Source organism: Pisolithus orientalis (assembly GCF_024613125.1).
Source record: "Pisolithus orientalis strain OTSU chromosome Unknown F5J12scaffold_75, whole genome shotgun sequence".
NCBI classification, from domain to species: domain Eukaryota; kingdom Fungi; phylum Basidiomycota; class Agaricomycetes; order Boletales; family Pisolithaceae; genus Pisolithus; species Pisolithus orientalis.
The window spans coordinates 56474-76529 of NW_026260856.1; the positions used below are offsets into that span (position 1 = coordinate 56474).

At 46.8% G+C, this 20056-nt stretch overlaps 2 protein-coding genes across 2 annotated transcripts; both read right to left on the reverse strand.

The window, feature by feature from the left end:
* Nucleotides 1-41: 41 nt before the first annotated feature.
* On the reverse strand, nucleotides 42-834 carry F5J12DRAFT_786925 (uncharacterized protein; the record flags this gene model as incomplete). Its single annotated transcript, XM_051743555.1, has 3 exons — nucleotides 42-390; nucleotides 502-607; nucleotides 654-834. 3 exons carry the CDS (start codon nucleotides 832-834, stop codon nucleotides 42-44), a joined length of 636 nt encoding a protein of 211 aa, XP_051594767.1.
* A 12490-nt stretch (nucleotides 835-13324) lies between these two features.
* Nucleotides 13325-15148, reverse strand: F5J12DRAFT_786927 (uncharacterized protein; the record flags this gene model as incomplete). Its single annotated transcript, XM_051743556.1, has 8 exons — nucleotides 13325-13380; nucleotides 13713-13783; nucleotides 13810-13909; nucleotides 13964-14094; nucleotides 14245-14447; nucleotides 14498-14549; nucleotides 14625-14834; nucleotides 15132-15148. 8 exons carry the CDS (start codon nucleotides 15146-15148, stop codon nucleotides 13325-13327), a joined length of 840 nt encoding a protein of 279 aa, XP_051594768.1.
* Between the last annotated feature and the right edge of the window lie 4908 nt (nucleotides 15149-20056).

Here is a 20056-nt window from a genome sequence, read left to right on the forward strand (position 1 = left end):
TGCAAAGTCGCTCTTGAACATATGGTAGGATAATTGACCTTTCAAAGAAAATCCAGATTCTCGACAGTTGATGGATCGGGTCGATGGAGTAGAGCCTCGCGTGTGGCAGTCAAGTAATCATGGAACCACTCATGACCTGATACATCCTTTGGACAGCGGCAGATGATTTGTGGCATGTCTTCAATCTCGTCTCTAAGTTCTGGTTGAAAGTTGTCCTCAAATTCCGTTTGAAAGTCGATCTCATGCGCAGCAGTTGCACAGGCAGAGTGATACTCCAGAAGTCGGAGGTCGTCGCCCGCTGTGATGTCCTCAAGTTCAGCTACATAACCGCCTGGCCGGCCAAAATCCTTGATCTTCAACGTTTCCCGCACAGCCTTTTCTGCAAGGTTCCTCCAACCGTATTAACATGCGACGGCATAAAGAGAAACTGGGCTTGATTGCAAATGTTTGCGAGGTATCAGGTCTGTGGCATGATGGACGGCTGGTTCTATCAAATCGTACTTGACGACAGTAGCAACGAGAGTCTTTATGTCGTCAACAGAGTCGAGTTCGGGGGTTGTCAGAGGATAGATGAGTCTGAGCAACATGTCCAACACGGTTCCTGTTTCTGAGAGGAATGATGGGTAACGAGTAAGGGTTCAATGGGCGTTCACCATGGACTGAGGCTCCGAGAGTGAACATGTCCTTGAAGACAGGAGATGCGAGTGCAAGGCTGCCTTTGAAGACTCTAAAATGGACATTATCCGAGGACCGAAGGATCACTTCGGCGTTGGGATCGTCGAAGGGCCAGCTGGCTTCTGCACCCGGCACTGCAGAGGAAACATCATACTCCATCTAGAGGTCGTCGAAGTTTTACGAACTGCCTGGTAAACCGACCGCAACGCCTGCTCGTCACATACCGACTCGGAAGTTCTTCTCCTCGGTCGCAGCTTCACTTCTCAACCGTCCGAAGACCAGCCATCAAATTTCAAACCACATGCGCGTGTCATTTCCTTGGCAGAGATACTACCCATTTGACATGTACCCATTGGGCTAGGGACGATATCACGTTTGGAGTTGGGGGCGATTCAGTGGTGTTTGGGCTTCTGCCGCCATTTCTTTGTCACGTTAGTACTCATCTCGTCGTCCCACATCCACTGTCCACATCATGCAACGAGGTGGCCTCACCCAGGGTCCGATGTCCTCCATTTTATAAAATCGGACTCTTTATTGGGGCATGACCCTATGGCAGACCTTACATGTGTGTGTTTGTTATTGGTCCTATCAACTGTGATTGATATCGTTACAATTAGCAAACCAATAGGTCAGGACCAGATGAGGTGGAAATCTCACTCCGATTCCACGGACATGAACAACGTAAGTCATAGCTGCCCAGCAACCTAGTTCCAGTTGGGTGTCACGCTGGTGAGAGCACCAAGGACCCGACGAGAAGGGCACCGTTAATGAAGTAAAGGCTGGACTCAGTCTAACCTTGCAGTTCATTCGCAGAGCTCTGCAAACTTTGACGAAGGACTTGAATCCCGATAAGAGATCGTCTTCTCTGCCAAAACACTGGAAAATTATATTATATTGGTGCTAAGCTACATCGGTCAAGATGGAGAATGAACGAGTTCCGCTTTGGCTTGACGGTAGGGTTCACTTACCTAGTGTCATCAGGAACGGCAAGTCAATCGACCAGTTTTCGTGAGTTGTGTGGTGACAGGGTGCGAAAACCGTTCCGCCGGCGACAAGCAAAAACTCATGAGGCTAGAAGACCAGAGGAGAAATGACCCCGTCAGCCCAAGTAAATCCGCGGGGAGAGCAGATATTACTTGAATAGGACACCTGTGCGATGGCAGCACGCCAGGCGTGTGTGAAGTGCCGAGAGGGAGAAGAGATGCGAACATGATCGTCCTGTGTATCAATGCGTGGTTTACCTCCGGGCGCCTCTAGAAATGAACGATAAGTAATTGTTGAGCATATAATTTCTGCAATAAAATCCCCGCCGTCGTTCTCACCTCTGGAAGCAATTTAAAGCGCATAGTACTTTGAACGTCATCGCCGAATCCCCGGTGCCCAACTTGTTTGCCCTGTAGCATGCGTGGCGACGATAGTCTTGTCGTTGACATTGTTGGTGGAAATTTTTGAAATCGGACAACAAACCAAGAAGGCCTGCATTAATTGTCATCGAATCGTTGCACGACCGAAGCAGCGCGCAAGCTCGTCGAAACGTGGAATTGTGTTGTGAAATGCACAAGCCAACCGTGAGGTAAAGCTGAATCCTTACTGCTGATTCAAAGTGAACTCGATCAATGACTGGGGTCTCCGTCCACGAGTTACAAAACCGGATGATCCGACTCTTCTGCAAGGTACTACAGCTCCCACTGCATAGCGAAAATATTCGTAGACTTGGCGTCGACGTTCTGTTCAATGCGAGCATGAGGGAGTCGAATATGGCGTAAAATCTGCACATTTATTTTTCGCGGCCGCACTGCCACACTACCGCGCCCATTCAACCGCGTCATTACCTTTTGCAGCCGCACCGCCACACCACCGCGCCCATTCGACCGCGTTATTACATTGCACAGCTACACTACCATGTTATTGTATAATATATAGATGATATTTCCTTTGTAAACTCAACTACTACACCATGTCCAACTACATTACCAGTGCCACAAAGCACAGAAAAATATTTCCAGGTTGTAACACAGGGAGGAGGCAATTGTGCCACTACACTTGGAGCACCCCATCCCAGCCTATGAACTTTTGATATGTTGTAGGCACACATGGCCCCTTTAAAGGGACATAATAACTAGATAGATATGTCCAATATATCAAAAAGGTGTCAACTTTGTCAGTTTTCCCCCCATCACACTTTCCAACCATTTATGCCCATTAGGATGGGCAGAAAAGCATTTATTTATGGTCTAATACAATTATAGTACATTTAACTATCATATGCAATGCCCACAGGGCAGGGATAGAGCCCAGGAAGGAAGGGGAGGCTGAGGGCAATGAGGGCAGTGTGTGGGAATGTTGGATATCAGGCACATGCAAAGTGAGGACATGTTTTGGGAATAGTGGCTGTGCATTGTGTGACACAACTTCTGGGAAGCATGTGACTAAGGGGAAAGCTGAAAGGAATCCTCTAGGCTTGTCCCAAGGAGTGCTGAGTGGGAAAGGGAATAGAATATGACTGTAGAGGCAAGTAGGTAGTCAGGTGTAAGTTGCAGAATTTAATTCTGGGGGGCAGTAAGTGCATGAGACACAGAGAAGCTGGGTATATGAAATTCCAAACAGTGTTCTTGACTTGTTGGCAGTATTTCTGAGATGAGGGTTATGCAAGTAGGGACTTGTGAATGCAGAAGATGCAGGAAGCACTGAGGATGCTGTAGACACTGTAGAGGAAATAGATTCTTTAGACTCTGGGAACTCTTAGACTCACAAATATTCCAACATCAAGATGGAATTATATAGTACATGGGGTATAGGTATTAGTCAGAATAAGGTGGGGTGGGTAAACTAAAATCCCAGAAAATAAAGGTGGACATGTCAGACATCAATGAAGTACAGGAACATATGAAATTGGACTGGTAAGTAGTAAACAAGGGAGGCAAAGGGAAGGATGGGCATCTTCCACAGGATGAGGGTATTGCATACTACAGTGTGAGATGCAAAAGGCAAAGTTTGTAGGGAGAGGCAGTGGTGCTGAAGGGAAGAGCATATGAATGTGAAGTAAGGTTTGCAGAATTTGGGGCAACAGGGGTAACCAGAGTTTTTTACTGACATCTGACAAGACTGACTGGTAACATGGTGGGGCAGTGGCTAGGGTGACACAATTGCAGAATTGGAGATCAATGTTCTGATGGCTCTGGATGGCATGTTGATGGCCAGGGGAAATTCTGAAGCTGACAGGGGATAGGAGAATACATGTGGTGACAAGCAGAGAGAATTCCAAAGGCAACAAACTGGGTAACACTGATAGGGGCTTGCCTTAGAGGTGGTGGAATTAACTGATGGTATCCTGCTTCAGCCTCAGGGAGTATACAACTCCCTACAGTGTTTTATGCTTATGTAATCACATAAAATGCAGAGGAGTAATGAAAATTACCTGTGGGGATTTGTGGAAATGAAACTCCTAAGGGGGGGGGGGGGGAGATCTCAGATCTGCATTACTAGTACATTGATGCATCACTACTGGTAGGAGGGAGTTAGGCAGTATTGCATCACAGTTATGCTGCAATTATCATAATTGATGCACCAGGAGGACAGGGAATGGTGACTCAAGTAGTTAAATTATGTTGCTATATATGTAGTATGAAGTCATACCTGATGTCATAGCCATGTCTTGACCCTGGCCAGACTCAGCCTCACATTCACCCAGTCTGGCCTCAGCCTTGCCAAACCTCTACCCTCAGTTGGTCTAGTGTGGTGTAAGGAAAATCCAAGTAGTTGTATAACATGAGCTAGTTGATTTAGATAACAACAATAAAATGAAGGGAATGAATTGCTTGTCTCAAAGGATTCTGGACTGTTGAAACTAGAAGGCAGGACTCAGCACTTTGTAGTGGTAGTGTTTTGTGGCATTTGCAGTGTGTTCCACAGTGTAGTACTGGCAATGCAAGCAGTATACATAGTTCATGCACAGTGGTTTGCAAGGCAGGCAGCATAGACACAGACCATGGTAAAAGAAAGAGTCTGAAGGAAAGGAAGTGACCAGAACAAAGTGACCACAGGTATAGCAGTGTGTGAGAGGGTGAAAGGGTGTGGGAAGGTAGCATGTGAACAGTGGTGGGTGCAAGCAGTATGGAGACATAATGATAGCCACAGAATGGTTGATAATAGGGGCTTACACATCTAGGGAATGCAGATTCCTCACAGTGGGTGGCACTACAAAGCAGTGCTACTATGAAGTGTCATTTTGGTTGAGCCTGACCCAGCCTCATCCCTGGTCCACCCTCATCTCTCTCCCGGTCTCTGGTCACCTTTGTCATGCCTTACTAATACTGTTCTTGCCAATCATGTTATCAATCATTGTGAGACCAGCATTACCAATCTTTGAACTATAGCTACCTCTAGTATATAAGCTCATAGATACTTGGCCTGTACTTCTTCAGTCCTGGACTCTCATCTTGGCCTCAGACTCAGACTGCAACCCCTGCAAGGGAATAGCACTGTGTCTCCAGTCACAATGTCCAATCAGTCCACCATCCAACTGCTGCCCCCTCTCTGTTCCCAACTCCTTGGCCTTGCACTCTCACCAGTCTCCAGTCCAGTCTTGAACCTGGCCACCCTGGACTTGACACCTGATGTGAAAATCTCGAGTCCACCTTCCACTGAGTGGTGCAGTGTACTTGTTATGCTTCTGTCAGGGGTCTTTCCTTTTTTGACTTCTCATGGTCACATGCATCACATGCCTCGTTGCATCCCTTGTAATCATCACCGTCCTAGGGGCTCAAATGCTCCAGGGAACATTTGGATCTCCCACTGTCAAGGTATTTCCAATACCTGTCAAGACCATGTTGCCACTGTGATCTGGTATTCCACTGCCCTCTCTGATGGACAACTTGTTGTGTTCCTTACTTCCTGACTCATTTCTGACTTGTTTTTGTTGCCCACATGTTATACTATAGCTCCGGTGTCAGGCTCCTTGCTGCACATTGATTGCACCAGCCAGTACAGCCTTCATTGCCTCCCTGTTCCCATTGTTGACACTGTATGACTCTTATTTATTTCAGTGATCATCTTGTTGATTACTGCAGATATGCATCGCAATGCATCTGTTGTGACTGGTACAGTACTCATACTTAGGGGTATATAATCCTACGTACTTCGTCCTGTATCTGCAGTTTTTCGATAGCTTGCAACTGAGCTTCATCCCTTCTCTTTATCCTTGTTCTCTCTCTGCGCAAACAACCTTAGGGACTCGCCAGCAGACAGGACCTCTGTCAGATCACTGCGATAACTCAGCCATAGGGGTTATGATAAGTTCAGCCTGTAGACTCCCACCTCGTGTGCTTTGTGCCTATTCCATTCGAAGAAGTCACTGTGCTCGGGCATAACAGTACTATTACATATTTTTGATATGTTTTGAGAATCTGCACAATTTTTTGTGCCTTTTCACATGCTTCCTGAGTGACTATTTCACTTTCCCAGTATTCCCCCCTGCAGGTATGGACTTGGGGATGTTGTAGGGGCTTCTTCTGAGTATTCCAAACCTTTCTAGATAGTTACATTGGCAATAAATACCCTGGAACTTGACAAAGATCCTAAATACCAGAAGGAGGAGATTATGGCATAACACCTCAAGGAATCCACCTGATGTAATGAGGTATTGGTATGTTATAGGTACAAAGGCCCCCTCCAAGGGGGTGCCTTTTTTGAGTGCCCACATCAGGTGTATCAGAAATGCAGACACTTCTTTGTTTAAGCCTGACATCCTTTCCAGCTATTGTGGAACCCTTGGATACTTGATAGCAGGTCTAATTATGCGCCAATATACTCAGTGGAACTACTATACCATGTACAATTACAGTCTTAGCACCAGAATGCCTAGGAAATGATTTTCTGGCTGAGATTGTGTCACTGTACATGAAGTACCCCACCACAGCTTATGAGTTCTGAATATGTTGTAGGCACATATGGCACCTTAAAGAGGACACAGTGGCCAGATAGAAACATCAAAAAGTTGTCTGCTTTTTATTTTATTTTTCCCCTATCACACCTGCCATTATCAGAACTGATGCATAGGGAAGTGGGTGTTGGAACATAAAGTGCCCCTGTGGTACTTAACCACTGTGCAATGTTTTGGCTGCTTTCATAAGCTGAAATAGTGCACATACTTGTAGTATTTTATACTAGTATTCCCTCAGTAGTTTGTTAACTACTGAGGTAGCCTACAAATATTTCTACAGTGGGAAGGGCAGCAGAGAGTAGACATATTGTGTAGGGTTTGTACTGAGTTTACACAGGAAATATCATCTATGTATTATACAATAACATAGTTGTGTAGCTGCACAAGGTAACGACAATGCAGTCGAGTGGGTGCAGCGATGCAGTTGCGCAGCCACAACACATAAAAACGCGGTCGAATGAGCGCGGTGGTGTGGCCGTGCTGCTGCAAAAGGTAATGACGCGGTCAAATGGGCGCGGCGGTGTGGCAGTGCGGCCGCGAGAAATAAATGTGCATATTTTACGCCATACGGTGATGTGGCGATGCGACCGCGAAAAATAAATGTGCAGATTTTACGCCATATCACTGTGTATGTATCTAGCCCGCGCGCCAGCAGTGCCACCTGCAACGTGTCCACAGCATGTCGGCGCTTTCAACACCTGAGTCTGACTACTGTCTGATTTACGCCTCTCAACCTCGAATCCAGCCTACAAAGCTTACACAAAATACGGATTTCTCAATGGCTCGCAAGCAACTGAAGAAACATCGTCTGTTTAGCTCCGAAAGGCCCAGCTCGACCGCACCTAACATTCCCTCGGTACACATTTTATACCTTGCACGCGAAGGTGTTTATTGATCTCTTGCCCGAACAGTCGGAAGGAGCGTCTCGCCCTCCTGCCGACGCCCCCTCGGTTGCTGGACCGTCGGTGAATACACCTCGAAAACTGTTCTCCAGGATGAGACGTCTCTTCGATCGGTCGAACCAGACTCGATCAGAGCCTCTTACTACAGAGACAACCGACACCGGAATTGGCAGCGAGGTCAATGATGCACAACAGGCAATGGTTGAGATGAGGCCCATTCCCCAGGTATTGCAAACAGCTGTGGGTCTCGTTGGGCAGGCCGATACCGCGGTGACGAAGATTCAAAGTATCGAGACGATTCTCCAGCCTCTCAAATTGTTCAACTCCTTTGTTACCACCCTATCGAATGTAGGTGCCTTAACCCTCCGTCGCCTGCACGCTCTGATGTAAGCGTACAGGTCCACCCTTATGTCCAGTTTGCGCTAGGGATTCTCACCGCTGCTTCTCAAGTATATCCCCCTTCTCTCTCATGGATCCCTCGCTTATACAGTCCTCATCAGTTGCTCATCAATCAAGCAAACCTGGACAACGAGGTGTTTGGCCTCCTCAATACCGTGAAGGATCTCTACGAATTTCTTATGGAAATGGATACTATTGAGAATATGGATAGCATGAAAGAGACGTTACGGAGGATTTCACAGGAGATGAGTGCCGCAGCGCTGTTCGTCGTAAAATATTGTAAAAAGAAGAACATCTGTAGGTCCTATGGTCATGGTCCTCTGATCCGCTTCAGTGTGCTGATGTGATACATCGTCAGTGATAAGAATCGGGGACAGCCTTGTTTCTGACCCGCAGACCGTCGCCTGTGGCCACATCAAGAATCTCGGTGATCTGATGCAACAATATCGGGATCGCGCGATACGGGACATCCAAATCAAGATGTCCCACGTGCTTGAAGACCTGAACCTTGAAGGCATGGCTTACGCAGCTGGTGCGGGCCTGAATACGACCAAGAAATGCCTCGAAGGCACCAGGACAGAAATTTTGAAGGATATCATCAACTGGATTACCACATGTGACGTCAATGCCCCTCGTATCTTGTGGCTCCACGGGCAGCCCGGAAGAGGAAAGTCTGCCATTGCCCATACAATCGCATCGTGGATCAAGGATGTGAAAGCACCCGGCACTTGTTTCTGCTTCGCTCGCGACAGGCAGGCCGAACGACGGGAGGAAAAGATTCTGACTACTATCGCCCGTGATCTGGCGGATCGTGATCCGGCATTTCGACGGGCATTGTCGAATGTGGTGTCAAATGACCACTCTCTTAAGACCACATGCGATGTATTACAGCAGTGGAAACGATTCATCTTGGAGCCGCTGTCGGAGATTAATGGAGAGATAGTTGGGAATGTGGTCGTGGTAATCGATGCGTTGGATGAAAGTGGGCCGGAGACGTCGAGGAGGGAAATCTTGGGCCTCCTGAAATCATCAGAAGCTGCGCAGCTGCCAGCCAATTTCCGGATCCTTTTGACGTCCAGACCATTGCCGGACATCGAACGTGTCATGAGGGATGTTCAACACGTGAAGGCAACCTCATTGGACGACGTCCCTCGGGAGTTGGTGGAACGTGACATCCAGCTATATGTTTCCAAGGAACTTGACCGTTTCCCCAGCATTGGAGCAACGGAAGTCCAGAATGTCGTCAAAAAATCTGATGGTCTGTTCGAGTGGGCTCGTCTGGCTTGCGAGTTCATCAAGCCAGGTAAAGCTGGAGAAACTTCGAAAGAACACTACGACAATCTGATGGCTTTCGAGTCAAAAGAAGGAAGGACACTTCTGGACACGACTTACTTCGAAATCCTGAAGGTGGGCATACCTGAATCTGGGAGAGGCCTGGAACGATATCACTCCGTTATGCGGCAAATCATGATGACGCTCGAACCTCTTCCTATGGCAGCCTTGAATTCGATGCGTGAAAAATTCCCAAACAAGCTGGAGCACTATGACATTTTTCTCATCCTCGAGTTCATGTCTCCGGTGCTGAGTGGCATTGTGGACCGCGTCTCTGCTGTGCGGCCCCTTCATGCATCCTTCTATGACTTCCTGACGGATCATTTGCGGAGCGGTGTCTACTTCATTGACGCCTCTGACACACAGCATACAAGAGACCTGGCCTTTGCTTCATTGCAGATTCTTCATGATAACCTTCGATTCAACATCTGCGAATTAGAAAGCTCCTACCTTGCCAATTCTGAAGTTTCTGATCTGTCAAAGAGAATCAAGGAGAAGATTCCACATCATCTCTCCTACTCCTGTCGATTCTGGGCTCAGCATCTGAGGAAGACAGGATTTGACTTGGAACTTGCAGGGTTGGTGAAGGCTATTGTTGGAAGTGAAAAGATTCTGTTCTGGCTGGAGGTATTAAGTCTTCTGGGGATAGTTGGGAAGGGTGTAGATGCTCTTGGTACTGTTGCAACATGGCCACAGGTGAGTACCCTATGTATGGTATTTGATGACATCTGACACAGAAATGAAGGGTCAAGATGGCTTGAAGGATATATTGGCATTGGTAAAAGATGGAATCAAGTTAATTCAGAATTTTGGCAGTGTGATAGTGCACAGCACTCCACACCTGTATGCTTCTGCATTGCCATTTATTCCTTCCAATGCATTGCTATCAATGATGCTCTTGCCAAAATTCCCAAGCCTGGCTAGAGTTACTGTAAGAGGGTTGAAAGGGTGGCCAGTGGAACAACAGCTGCTATATGGCCATACTTCTAGAGTTGAATCAGTTGCATTCTCCCCTGATGGGAAGAGGATTGTCTCAGGCTCTTGGGACAAGACTGTGAGGGTCTGGGATGTTGAGGGAGGTGTGCAGATTGGCAGCCCTCTTGAGGGTCATACTTCTGGAGTCTTTTCAGTTGCATTCTCCCCTGATGGGAAGAGGATTGTCTCAGGCTCAGGGGACAACACTGTGAGGGTCTGGGATGTTGAGGGAGGTGTGCAGATTGGCAGCCCTCTTGAGGGTCATACTTCTGGAGTCTTTTCAGTTGCATTCTCCCCTGATGGGAAGAGGATTGTCTCCGGCTCTTGGGACAACACTGTGAGGCTCTGGGATGTTGAGGGAGGTGTGCAGATTGGCAGCCCTCTTGAGGGTCATACTTCTGGAGTCTTTTCAGTTGCATTCTCCCCTGATGGGAAGAGGATTGTCTCAGGCTCAAGGGACAACACTGTGAGGGTCTGGGATGTTGAGGGAGGTGTGCAGATTGGCAGCCCTCTTGAGGGTCATACAGATGGAGTTGAATCAGTTGCATTCTCCCCTGATAGGAAGAGGATTGTCTCAGGCTCTTGGGACAAGACTGTGAGGGTCTGGGATGTTGAGGGAGGTGTGCAGATTGGGAGCCCTCTTAAGGGTCATACTTCTGTAGTTGAATCAGTTGCATTCTCCCCTGATGGGGAGAGGATTGTCTCAGGCTCTTGGGACAAGACTGTGAGGGTCTGGGATGTTGAGGGAGGTGTGCAGATTGGCAGCCCTCTTGAGGGTCATACTTCTGGAGTCTTTTCAGTTGCATTCTCCCCTGATGGGAAGAGGATTGTCTCAGGCTCAGGGGACAAGACTGTGAGGGTCTGGGATGTTGAGGGAGGTGTGCAGATTGGCAGTCCTCTTGAGGGTCATACTTCTAGAGTCTTTTCAGTTGCATTCTCCCCTGATGGGAAGAGGATTGTCTCAGGCTCAGGGGACAAGACTGTGAGGGTCTGGGATGTTGAGGGAGGTGTGCAGATTGGCAGCCCTCTTGAGGGTCATACTTCTAGAGTCTTTTCAGTTGCATTCTCCCCTGATGGGAAGAGGATTGTCTCAGGCTCAGGAGACAACACTGTGAGGGTCTGGGATGTTGAGGGAGGTGTGCAGATTGGCAGCCCTCTTGAGGGTCATACTTCTAGAGTCTTTTCAGTTGCATTCTCCCGTGATGGGAAGAAGATTGTCTCCGGCTCTTGGGACAACACTGTGAGGGTCTGGGATGTTGAGGGAGGTGTGCAGATTGGCAGCCCTCTTGAGGGTCATACTTCTGGAGTCTTTTCAGTTGCATTCTCCCCTGATGGGAAGAGGATTGTCTCCGGCTCTTGGGACAACACTGTGAGGCTCTGGGATGTTGAGGGAGGTGTGCAGATTGGCAGCCCTCTTGAGGGTCATACAGATGGAGTTGAATCAGTTGCATTCTTCCCTGATGGGAAGAGGATTGTCTCAGGCTCAAGGGACAAGACTGTGAGGCTCTGGGATGTTGAGGGAGGTGTGCAGATTGGCAGCCCTCTTGAGGGTCATACAGATGGAGTTGAATCAGTTGCATTCTCCCCTGATGGGAAGAGGATTGTCTCAGGCTCAGGGGACAAGACTGTGAGGGTCTGGGATGTTGAGGGAGGTGTGCAGATTGGCAGCCCTCTTGAGGGTCATACAGATGGAGTCTTTTCAGTTGCATTCTCCCCTGATGGGAAGAGGATTGTCTCAGGCTCTTGGGACAACACTGTGAGGCTCTGGCAGAATGAGCAGTTGGCACTGATTGTATCCCACCCCTCCAGTATGCTTCATCCATTCCCCCCTGCAGATGGTATGTACCTCCACCTGTGACCTATCCTTATTTCACTTAATAAAAATGCAGATGCCAAGAGATATCCCATTTGCTTTTCATTTGACCCCTCACATGCACTGCATAATAGCAATCCACTTGTTGATGGGTTTGTGCAACAGCAGGCTATGCTGGGCGAAGCAGTCAAGTTACATGATGATGGCTGGATCAGAGGCCCAAAGGGACAACTACTACTTTGGATCCCCCCAAAACTTAGGAGTCCATTTTACTCAATGTGGACCATACAAGTCATTCCTAGAGGTTGTTGCACAGAGTTGGACTTGAGTCAGATGGCCCATGGCAAGGAGTGGTGCAAATGTTTCCATTCCAGTGAGCAAATGATGTCTTAAATTGTATTTTTATGTTGGGTATACTTGCTGCTGTACTGCCACATATTAGTTCATCCCCTATGCTTTTCCAATGATCATTTTACCTGCTAATTGTACTGATGTCCTCTGATATCACATACCACATGTTATCATGCCCCACTTTCAATCACAATTCATGATGTACTACCTGGTGAGAAGTGCATGTTACAGCCAAGTACAGCATAATAATTCACCAAGGGGATCCCTTAACTAGTAACCATGCCCCCAGCCAATATCACTGTGGCAGTTTCAATGTTATCACATGCTCTAAAGAGTATTCCAAAGTGAAAATAGCATATTTTCTTATGAATCAAATTATGAGACTCTTGTAAATCTTGATTTCAAGCAAACATATAAAATTTATCCAAAGTCTATACTGTGAGAAACATTGAGATATGTATCTGAAGACAATTGGAAATTATATATTGCAAGAATGTCACAAGGTTATTGACAATAATATCTTCCTAAAAAGCTGGTAACAACAGTAAAAGTTGAAACTTGGAAATCACTTCATAGGGATGCATAATTCAATATTATGCAATCCATTCTGAGATTATCAAAACATAAGATTATCTGCATCATCAAAAGGTGTTACCAAAGTAAATAACTAAATATCAGTTCCAAGATGCTCAGAAGACATCAGGCAGAGAGCAGGCCAATGATTGGCCAGTGACTGCCCAGTGGTCTCCATATTAGGCATTCTTTTTGTATCTCCAATGCAATTAAGCATATCTAGGTGATGGTATGATTGGCTAATCTCTAGTAATGGTACTGGAAGGAAGCATGCAACCCAGGCAGCATGTAATATAATGATGGGGAGTGTGCCCCCTTTGTTGTTATAGTTGTAGGCAAATTGACCATTCTAAGGGATAGACCTCATTTGGTCACTTTCATGTCCAGAGGCATATCAACATGGCTCACAAAGGTGACATCTATGTACAGATCCTACATCTGTCTACATGATGTGACTATATGAAAGCACTGAAGGAATGTCAGTAAATCGATCATGATTAGGCTGAATGGCCTATCTTGCAGCATCAATGAGTCATGCAGCAATGACCAGGCAAACATCATATAACAGGAGCTGAGTCCCATTCTCTAATACCACCCCTTTCAGGGTTTTTTTAGTTTGACATTTACTGATGTGGTGAATTTCACCTTTGAGTGCACCCTTCAGTATTAGGCAGTGCTGACCAGTACTTGTCAGGTTGGTGGGAGACAAGTCGCATGCCAGAATAGTGTGATGTTCAATGATGGTGCTTACAGTGCTTGAGGTCATGGTGGCTGACACATGCCCAGGAGGTGCCATGCCATGCTTCTCCAAAAGGAGATGATCTGGAATGGTGGTGTGAGCCACTCACTTGCCCAGGGTCCCACAATTGTAGGCAAGCCTGACTCTCAAGCAGACATGCCACTTGCTGAAGTTACAGAAGTTGTTGTCAAAGAGCCAGGACATGCATCCTAAACAACAAAGTTAAGAAAATGTGTAGCAAGGGGGGGAGAGAATCAATGTACCATAGTCAATGCTCTGTTGCTCCTGCTCACTGCAACATTGCACATTGACATCATTGGGGGTGGTGACCCAGGGGTTGCTTGGACCTGGATCCACTGAGGGAGTTTCGCTTGGTGGCAGAGGTGGAGTGATGCTGCGAGGTTGAGATTCAGGTATGACACTTCCCTGTCACATATGATTGAATGCCACCAAGCACAAGAAACCTAGCAGTGTCCCATCAAGCAACATGCCAAATCTAAAAAGGGAATATCAGTGCATGACCCTTAGCAATGAAGTGACTTACCTGGAGATGACTGCAGTATTTTTGAATGTCATTGTGCTGGAATGGATTGCAACTGTGCATGAAGTTTGGCCTACTGATCGCAGCATCCCACTGTATCCCTTATTCAGACCTGAGATGATCCATACTTCACATCCAATATGATGTTCTGCATCATGAAGGGAGTAGTCCCTTAATTTAGCACAGAAGTTGATAGGGATGTTGCACTATGATGCCATTAGAGAGATGGGATGACAGGCAAAGTAGAACCACATACCCATGGACTGTCTTCAGACTCCAGTGTAAGAGTTGCGGTGATCAAGTCAATGCTGCAAACGACCCCTTCAACATCTACAGCAGGACCACATATGACTTGTATTAGGTTGCCTTTAGATATGTCTCACCCCTTCTTCTTCGAGAACTGCAGAATTGGTCGAGCTGTCACTTGGATGTCATCCAAGCTGACAATGATCACCTCATTGTCAGCCCCATCACCATTGCTGTCCTCACCAGGAACCTCTGGTACTTGAGCCTTGGACTTGCCCTTGTCCCCCTTGGCATCTTTGTTGTTGAACACCTTTTTGATGTGCTGTGTGACCAATATTTGTCTGAGGCTGTGGGAGAAGTATTGCACTCAGCCTGTGAGGCCCCTGTAGGGTCTGGTGAGGATCCATACTGCATCCCCTGGCTCTATGAAGTGCTCTTCAACTGGGGGATGGCATCGCAGTTGATCATGGGGGTCTCAGTTGGGATAGCTCAGCAGCACTCTGTGCAATGCCAGGAAGATTGTAGAGATGTCCATCTATGAGCAAGTGTCAGCAAAGGATTTTACTCTGAATACCCTGACTTTCCTGTTGTCTGTCATTGCCACACAATAGAGCCATGTCCTTGATCATGTCGACACTAAGTACCATGCCCTCAAAGCCATGATGAGGGCTGGCAATGACATCTACTGAATTGCCACTGCGAAACTTGCATTTGAAGTTGTAAATTGAAATCTCCAGAGATGCAGGCAATTCCAGGGTAGGATCACAGAAGTATCTATACAAGTAACTCAGTCGCATGCAGACAGTGACAACATCTATATATATCTACCTATACAAGTAACTAGGTGCGCAGTAAGCATAGTAAAGTAAGTGGAAGGATATCATACTCACCTCAGTCGCGCGCAGACAGCGACAATGTCTGAGGTGATGGGGTCTACAGTGCAGAACTAAATACTGTAATGTAACAATAGAAGTGAAACACCGGGTGTTGAACCCGTTTACAATAAGTATTGTCTCATTGTGAGATGCACTACAGTCTTCGTGGATAACAAGAGGACTCGCACATAAGTGCGAGACACTGTAAATACAATAAACATAAGGACACGGAGAGTTAGTTTGTGCGTTCAGTAATAGTGTTGAGTAAGAAAAGGGGCTAAAGCGGAAATTAGTTCTCATGACCCAGAGCGGATGCGTTCGGAATGGGCTACGTGCAACTTGCCAAATCTAACACTCCCCCTCAAGTAGGACGTAGACTGAGTTCAACAGTGAAGTGCTTCACCTTGGGCAATGGTAAAGCTTTAGTCAGGGTGTCAGCGACCATGTGGGGCAGTAGATTAAGCAGATCTTGCTGTTTTCAACGACCCAGCAGATGAAGTGGAAACAGATATTGATATGTTTGGTGTGTGTGTGATATTGATGACCTTTGGTGAGCATGATAGCTGATTGATTATCTGAGAACAACGTGGTTGGTTCAGCGAGTGGCCCAAACAGCTCGCCGATGAGTGACTGAAGCCATAAGGCTTCCTTGGCCGCTGTGAGTCAAAGTGAGGTTCAGTGGTGAAAACCAACCAAAACCAACACAAAAGACAATGAAAGCGAGTGGTGGTGTGCCTATGCAGTACCTAGATGGTAGAACCTGTTCTTTGGGAGGGTTTTTGCAAGCTACAACACTCAAAGATGAGTGCTGAGGGTTTGGGGAGCTCCTGATGAAGAGGGAGCAAGAATGTGATAGAAAGCAATAGGGTAGACTGCTGTCAGCCTACAGAAGGATGGATGGTGACTTAATTCGATGTCCTAAGCTGTACTGAGCTCAGGGAGGGCTTGGAGCGAAGTATATGGATGATAGATGATGATAAGCGAAGTAGATGATAGCTAGACCCTTAATAAAGTCTCAACTATCAAAGCTGATGAATGATTTACTGAGAGATGATAAATTGTGAGCAAGAGGGGCTCTCTGATGTCTTCTTTTTTTTTTTTTTTTCTACCTAAGTACAGTGACTTATATACAGCACAGGGGCATTGCCTATGGAAAACAAGGTGCAAACACTTGGTAAGTGATTGGTAACTGATGAGTAAGGAATGTAAGCAATGGGTAATTGTCTTGGAAAGCATTGGTAAGCATTGGTAAGGATAAGTAAGCCAAAAAGTGAAGAATCAGTAAGCAAAGTCAAAAGATTGGTAAGTATTGGCAATAGGTGAGTCAAAGACAGTCAGAATGTCACAGTATGAGTCAAGCAATGTCAGGAACTGGGAAAGTGCACTGGAATCACATTAGGGGGAGGCCGTGCATGTCACATCTCGAAGAGATCACTTCTAGGCCAAAGTGGGATGACAGAGAGGCAGCGCTGATCTGATGCCAATATAGTACATCCAAAAGTGGACAGGGTGAGTCAGATGTCAACAGGGGTCAAGCTTTGGGGGTCTGTGGGGTGACAGGAGCATAGGGGATCGCAACTTTCCCCCCCAAACCATCCTCTCAGTGAAGCAAATAAAAACTTCATGAATGAGGCTCTGTTGGAAGAGAGGATGAAGGGGGAGCATCTTCTGCTGTATCTTGCAACAAGGAGGCAAGATGTGCATCATACTCGTCATGGATGCGATCAGGGAGAGTGGAGATCAGTAGATTATACTGTAGCTGTCACAATTTTGGAAGAATGACGGACGAGACTGGTATGAAGATGTTGCAGGGGGCAGGGAGGAAGGATCCATATGCTTCTTGGACTGGAGAGACTGAAACAACCACATAAGACCTTTCCAAGCAAATGACAGACCTGAGGCGACCAAAGAACGTCCTCCTGGAGGTCATACTGACAAGAAGAACATGCTGTCCAAGCTGGATGGGCTGAGAGGGGGCAGATGAGGGTGGGATGTACCAGGATGCTTCAGGACAGAAGCTGGTAGGAACTCCTGGTAGATATATATAGCCATGGTCCCTAGCAAAGGGGACAAGCAAAATGACTGATGTGGAGGCAGCCATATCAGAAGAATTAGCGAAATGAGCGTCTTTTGGAGGGAGTGCTGTAGAAACGTGTGGAGTGTGCAAATCCTTTCCAATCTTGGAAGGTAGGATTGCGTGGCTGAGCACTACAAGCGAGTGTGGGAATGGTTTCGGTGTCTGCAGAATTGGTGGAGATACATCAAAAACTGGAATGCTGTACATGGGTGCTTAAGAATTTTATTGGCACTTAACTTGCCTCCTCCTTTTTCTTTGGCATTGACAACTTGTTCTTGTGCAAGGGATGACTGCCGACATTGCTGGCTGTCCTTCTTCGCATGAGGGCTATGGTCTTCACCTCCATTCATCAGCTACATCCATGTCCACCTCACCAAACACCTTTGGTGTGTGACATCCACTGGCAAGAAGAAATGCAATTGTCCTTGATTGCGACCAATGCAGGGAACCCAGGGAAGACAGAAAAATCCGAAGGAAATGAAGAAAAGAATGAGAGAGGATAAAGGTAAGAAATCAAAAGAGAAAGGAGATATCATGAATAGTCATCTGAGTTGTAGTCATTTTCATTATTGTGTTCTTGGTTTTCCTCATCTTCGTCTTCATCATCATTTTCATCATCATCATTGCTGTTACCTCCCCCTTCTTCCTGGCTATCTTTTTCCATAACTTCTGGTAAGGGAGTGTGTCAGGAATAACAGGGAATGAGTCGAAACGCTGCAACTCCCCAAGCTGAAATGGTGCCATCAAGTTCTTTAATGACATAGGAACCTCCCTTGGTGTGACGAACAACCTCATAGGGACCAAGGTAGCATGGCTTTGATTTACAATCCAGTTCCTTTTCCACCTGAGTGTTGCGAACCAATACCAAGTCTCCTGGCTCATAAGCAGACTTCACCAATCATAATGCATACCTCCTCTCAAACTGACCCTTGGAGTGCAAATGAGATCTCTGCAGAGTGGTGAAAGCGGCATTGATGTCTTCCTCTCTCTTCTCCAACTGATGAATGCGAAGTGTGAGGAGCTCCTGAGAAGTCATTCCAGACTGGAATCCTTCAACAAGACATGTAGACTCAAAGAGATCAAAGGGCAAGATGGGATCAAGACCGTGGAGCAGGAAGTAAGGGCTGAATCCAGTGGAGCGACGAGTAGTAACCCTGTCTGCAAAGAAAGCATGATGAACCTTGGAAGGCCAGAGCGAAAGGTCTCCTTTGCAAGCCTTGATGATAGCTTCTCTGATAACAAAGTGTCCATGCTCTACAACTCCATTTGCTTTTGAATTATATGGGGAGATGCGAATCTGCAGAATGGAATAGTGCCTCATGAGTTTCTCAAAGGCACCCTTGACCTCACTGCCATTATCAGTGACAACCTGCGCAATAACACCATAACAACAGAAAACCTCTTCCCAGAAGAACTTCGCAAGACTGTCTGCATTAGCATGTCGAAGAGCATGACCTTCTGCAGCGAGGGAAAGATCATCTCAAGCTGCAACAAGATAGCAATATCCACGAGCTTTGGGCATGAGCATGACATTGACATAAACCTTCATGAAGATTCTAGGGGAAGTGGAGATGGTGATGGGGACCTCTGCCTTACAAGTGCTTTGGATCTGGCATTCATGGCAGGAACAGACATGGTGGGCAACATCTTGATAGAGCTGAGGCCAATAAAAGCGCTGTCTGACAGTCTGAAAGACTCCAAAGACTCCATGATGACCAAGTTCTTCATGAGCATGACTGAGGATCTGAGCACAGAGACCTGGGTCAAAGATGACCTTAGCTGGAGGATGGGGGCCTCGATGTTTAAAGAGCTGGTCTCCACGAAGGAAGAACTGGAGGGACCTGCGAATGAAATGCTTGCAGGCAGTGTTGGAAGGGAACGGTGGCAGCTCTGTTGTTCGAAGGAAGTGGAGGATTCTACGTAAAAGGACATCCTGGGACATATCATTGGAAAGGAAGGACGGGAGGGTCATGACATTGTACGGAAGGGGATGGGCTTCCGTGAAAAGAATACTCTCCAACCACTCATCAGCTTCTTCTGCATCAGCCTCGCCTTCCTCATAGTCTTCCTCAGTGGGCTGGCATCTAGAAAGTGCATCTGGGGCTCGATGTCAAATAGCAGGGACATGAACAAGCTTAAAGTCGAAGAGTAGGATACCCTCAATCCAGCAATTGATGGTTGCATTGGGCTGAAGATCTGGATCATTGAGCATACCTTTGATGTACTTCGCATCAACCTCTACCCATAGATAACAAACACCATAGAGATATAGATGATAGTGACGAAGTGCTCTGAAAAGACCATAGAGTTCGAGCTTAGGCTGGCTGTAGCAAGATTCACATTCATTGATGGGGAGCAATCCATAGCGAGCAGGATGTTTGTGACCTTCATCATCATACTGAGACAGAACAAATCCAATGGCGACATTACTAGTATCAACGGAAAGAACGACTGGCAGGTCAGATGAGTAGTCAACGGGGTGAAGGGCAGGAGCGGACGAGATGGCAAGCTTCAAGGCATCAAATGCATCCTGCTGGGCCTGACCCCAGACGAATGGAGCATTCCTGTGATAGAGATCAACAAGTGGGCGAGCCAACTGCAAATAGTTCACAATCCA